Source organism: Octopus bimaculoides, chromosome 5 (genome assembly GCF_001194135.2).
Source record: "Octopus bimaculoides isolate UCB-OBI-ISO-001 chromosome 5, ASM119413v2, whole genome shotgun sequence".
Lineage (NCBI taxonomy): Eukaryota > Metazoa > Mollusca > Cephalopoda > Octopoda > Octopodidae > Octopus > Octopus bimaculoides.
This window is the reverse complement of record NC_068985.1, coordinates 64,398,971-64,403,883: the sequence shown is the minus strand read 5'-3', so window position 1 is coordinate 64,403,883 and position 4,913 is coordinate 64,398,971. Positions and strand designations below refer to the sequence as shown.

At 39.7% G+C, this 4,913-nt stretch overlaps 1 protein-coding gene across 1 annotated transcript in view; it reads right to left on the bottom strand.

Annotated features, from left to right (window-relative positions):
- Positions 1 to 2,102, bottom strand: part of LOC106877648 (thymidylate synthase) — a 48,337-nt gene extending 46,235 nt beyond the window's left edge. The window contains exon 1 of the mRNA XM_052968065.1: positions 1,920 to 2,102. Coding sequence (XP_052824025.1) covers positions 1,920 to 2,102 — 183 coding nt within the window. The remainder of the gene's footprint in view (positions 1 to 1,919) is intronic.
- Between the last annotated feature and the right edge of the window lie 2,811 nt (positions 2,103 to 4,913).

The following is a 4,913-nucleotide window of genomic DNA, read 5'->3' as shown; positions in this document are numbered from 1 at the left end:
TTATGCGTAACATTCCTTCTTTGGACACTAAACTCCGCCTGCGAAGACCTGTTGAGGCAAGTGAAATCGAAATCGAACTAAATTTGTAGACTGTCACCAATGCCAACGTCTTCATTGAACACTAAACTCGGCTTGCGAAGACCTGTTGGGGCAAGTGAAAGTGAAATCGTGTTGGCGCCAGTACCAGTAAATCACTAAGAGTACAGTCCGGGCGTGATCGTTGCCAGAGCACCAGCTGTCTGGCTTTCGTGCCGGTGGCACGTAAATAGCACCATTTGAGCGTGACCGTTACCAACATCGCCATCCTGGCACTTGTGCCAGTGGCACGTGAAAAGACATTCGAGCGAGTTCGTTGCCAGTACTGCTGGACTGGCTCCTGTGCAGGTGGCACGTAAAATACACCATTTCGAGTGTGGCCATTGCCAGTACCTCCTGATTGGCCTTAATGCCGGTGGCATGTAAAAGCACCCACTACACTCTCGGACTGGTTGGCGTTAGGAAGGGCATCCAGCTGTAGAAACTCTGCCTGATCAGATTGGAGCCTGGTGTAGCCATCTGGTTCACCAGTCCTCAGTCACATCGTCCAACCCATGCTAGCATGGAAAGCGGACGTTAAACGTTGATGATGATAATGATGATGTCCTTTGTAGCATCAACAACTGTGAAGTGAAAAATGGAGTTGCACAGAGTTACGTCCCTTGACTTAGAGACTCTCTGCGATGGTTAGAATAAAGTTGGAGCCTGACGGAAGCAAAGTGACTGGTGTCATGCAGATGGCACCTATGATGGTGGCATGTAAAAGCACCCATTACACTCTCATAGTGGCTGGCGTTAGGAAGAGCATCCAGCCGTAGAAAACCATGCTAAATCAGACTGGATCCTGGCACAGCTTTCCAGTGTGCCAGCCCAATCAAACCATCCAACCCATGCCAGCATGGACAATGGACGTATGATGATGATGATTAACAGCCAAGAAATAGCAGTTAAATCTTACTGAAAGAAACAAGGTGTATAATGTAGTTCAAAATACGTATTTTCGATGTAAAATTAGAATATGTTAGATTAATCAAAGTTCATCTGAGATAAGCAACATCATACCTAACATGTCTCCACTAGATATCCTATTTTTAGTCTTTACAACATTTAACTCTAAAAACTCAAAATATATATATAAACGTTGTCAATATTTGAAGCATTGATATTTTTAATAGCTGAGACTCAGCACATATTATTAAAAGAAAGAGCAAAAATAAAAATAGCCACAGAGATAGTCAGAAAATGTAATATTTACTGCAGATACATAAGTTACAGAAATTAGTTCCTTTGTTTTTATAATATTTATATGGTTTCAGCTTCTGACTTGTACACAAGTTGTACATAGTGTTTAACAAAAATTGTTTGTAATGTTTCTTGTGATTATATAAAATAAAAATTAAATTTAAAAAAAAAAGCACCATCAACTGAAATAATCCCAAGTTTTTACTAATGTGTAAAGTCCCAGAATCATATATATTGTAGCAATGAGTTTCTACATTCTCTCTATTTGGAGCAAACAGACTAACCACTGTTTTTAAATTACCACACTAGACTGACTGACATTGTATGCAATACTTAATGAGTATTAGGATTACAGCAGCTGGCCAAAAGAAAACTACATAAATATTTCACACAAATGGAAAGTGTATACGAGGGTTGACTAAAAAGTTCATAGGCTGACTAAGATTATTCCCATGGAATGCGACCAAATAAGGTCTATTTTTCAACATAGCCTCCCCCTTGCAGTCCACACACTTCTACCATCAGTGTTCCAGTATTTGGATCCCATTGCTGAAGAAGCTTTCATCCTGTTAATCAAAAAAGTCATCAACAGCAATAAGACATTACTGTGATACTGGTTCCCAAGCCAAGTGTTTTTTCACGTTGGGGAAAAGATAATAGTCAGATGGGGCCAAATCAGGAGTATATGGAGGGTGATCAGCTAGCTCAAAGTCACAGTGATGCACACCAGCCATTGAAACCAAGGACTTCTGTGCTGGGGCATTATCTTCATGAAACAAAACCCCTTTTGTCAGTTTTCCAGGGCGTTTGGTCTTGACATCCATTCCTAACTGCCTCAGCAAGTTAGCATAGCACAGTCTATTGATGGTGTGGCCCTTCTGAAGATAATCAATAAACACAATGCCTTTTGCATCCCCCAAAATTGAGGTCAACACCTTCTCTGCAGATGACATAACTTTGGCATCCTTTGGAGTAAGTGAGGAGGGGTGTTTCCTTTGAATGGATTATCTCTTTGTCTCTGGTTCAAAGTGATGAACCCAACATTCATCTTGGGGTTAGGAAATGTTCAAGGAAACTAGCTAGATCTGCCTCAAACATTTGTCAGATTTTATTGGGATGTTATCAACTTGGTGCGCTTTTGATTAGGTGTCAGAAGACATGGCACCTACCAAGCAGAAACTTTCATCATACCAAGTTCATTGTGCAAAATATTCTCAACTCTCTCATGGAATATGCCAATAGAATTGGCTATTTAATTTATAATCAATCTCCTTTCATTCATCATCATGTGGTGAACACAATCAATGCTTTCCTTGGTGGTGGCAGTTGCAAGACAGCCAGACCTTGGGTCATCTTCAAGACTCTCCATTCCCCTCCTAAATTAGGTCGCCCACTTTTCCAAAGTTGATAAAGATGGAGCATAATCCCTTAGTGTAACAACCATGTAAGCAACGTAAGCATGAATGTCATTGGGGGGCTAAACCCTTTTTATGCAGGTACTTGATAACATCACAATGCCAAATTTTGTCCATTTTCAAGAGAAGTCACTACTAGTTACTTTCGAAGTGTTCTTTGAACAGTCAGATGTCAGTTCACCTAGAAAGAAACAATGCAGATATTAATAAGAGTTGAAATTAATGCATGCAAGATTTCACAGCTTTTGCATCACCCCTTCATAGTCAACCTATGAACTTTTCAGCCTACCCTCATATATTGTCATCATTTAATGTCCTTTCCCATGCTGGCATGGACTGGACAATTTGGCAGGATCTGGTGAGCCACAAGGCTGTGCAGAGATACATGGTTATTCCATATTATATAAGAGTGAGTAGTAGTACCTGGAGAGAAGATGAAGATGGTAGCAATGGGGTGCTATAGCAAACACAAAGTACAAGCAGAGTGTAAGAAAAGATATGGCCATTGGTTCAGGGGGAAAAGGTGGATAGTTTGATATGAGTGTGAGAGGAGAGATAGGGTTAGAGGAGTATGTATTGAATGATGAGCAAATATGGATATGCAGTTGATGGTTAGTATCAGTATAGAGAGGAGGTATGGTGAGAGATAGCAGTGGCTCGGGAAGAAGGTTAGAGCAGAAGGTAGAGATATATAATGTGCAATGTGTAGGAGCAGCAGAGGGAGATGTTAGGGGTTCATAAGGGTGTCTACAATGAGCTGGACATGAAAGTGGATATGGAAGGGAGTTGCAAATATATGAGGTGTTAAGATAGAGTATGATGAAGAAGAGAAATATCTGATGGCACAGAATGAAGGTGATTGGTAAAAATAAGGAAGGAGATAACTGGTAGTGCAAAGGTTGATAAGGGACTAATATGTGTTGAGTCTGCTCTCAAGAGATTACAGCTGCTGATTAAAGGAGTGATGGCAGGCTAGGTGTTAGGAAATGGAATGTGAGGAAATGCTTCATAGGGCAGAATGGGTTACAAGCCTACAAAGAATGTCTTCTTGAGCACAGTAAGTCACCAATTATGTTAGTTACTAGTGTACCCATGCCATCAGAAATGATGGCAAGAAAATGATATAGAAAATAAAATTAAAATAAAACATTACAACTTTTATCTCAGTAATTGCTTCAACACCACATTTCTAGTGACAACCCTACTAGCAATGGGGTCACCTTGTTTTGGATGGTCCATTTCAGTATTAACTATTATTCTTCCATTCTTCTCCTCAATGTTCTCTCTCAATTTCTCTCCTTTGTGCTGCTTGTGTTTCTTCCATTTCATCTTGTCACCTTTGCAATGCGCTCGTTCTTAGATATTCTTTCCTCATCTTGGCGCTTTTGTGCTGCTCTCTCTCTCTTTGGATATCTCTCCTTTGTGCAATTAGGTGCTCCTTTTCATTTTGACGCCTTCTTGCGCTCATCTCTCGTCTCACTTCTTGTGATTGATTTAATAACCTTAATGTATTGCTTAATCTTCTTGCATCCAGTTCGTCCTGAGTGAGACTGACTGTTCTTTGCCTTTGTCTTTCTCTGGCTAACCGTCACCTTCTGTCTGATTCATTCTCCATAGAATGTGGATGAGTATATTTAATACAACAGAACATATATATTTCTGTGTGTACATTAGTTTGCTTATATTTCTATATGTAACAATACAAAGTCCAAAATTACACAGGATTACATTAACAGCATATACAGAGACTCTGTTATTATTTTTTTCCAGCAACGTCTACACATTCTCAGCCTCTATCTGTCTGTCCTCACTCTCTTTACCGACAGAAACAGAAAAAGGTCTTGAAGACAAACTTCACTGCCTTAGCAAAATTCTTCATCTTAATATAAAGCTGAAGTTGTGTGTCTGTGTGAAACCTTTTTAAAAGTGTATAGAAATCCACATTTTCCACTTTTACGTAAAATTTTTTACATCAATGGAATTTTCTCGATGTGAACTTTCCAGTGCAGTAATTTGATTTTTTAAATTCCGTTTACTTTGTGTGATTTAAGGGAGATTTGGCTGTTGTTTCTAGCAACTTTTATATTTCTTCCCTTCTACCTGGAACGGCGTTCTTACACACGCGCTCAACATATAATACAGAGAGTAAGAGTACAAGAGAGAGAGAGAGAGAGAAAGAGAGAGAGAGAGAGAGAGAGAAAGAGAGAGAGAGAGAGAAAG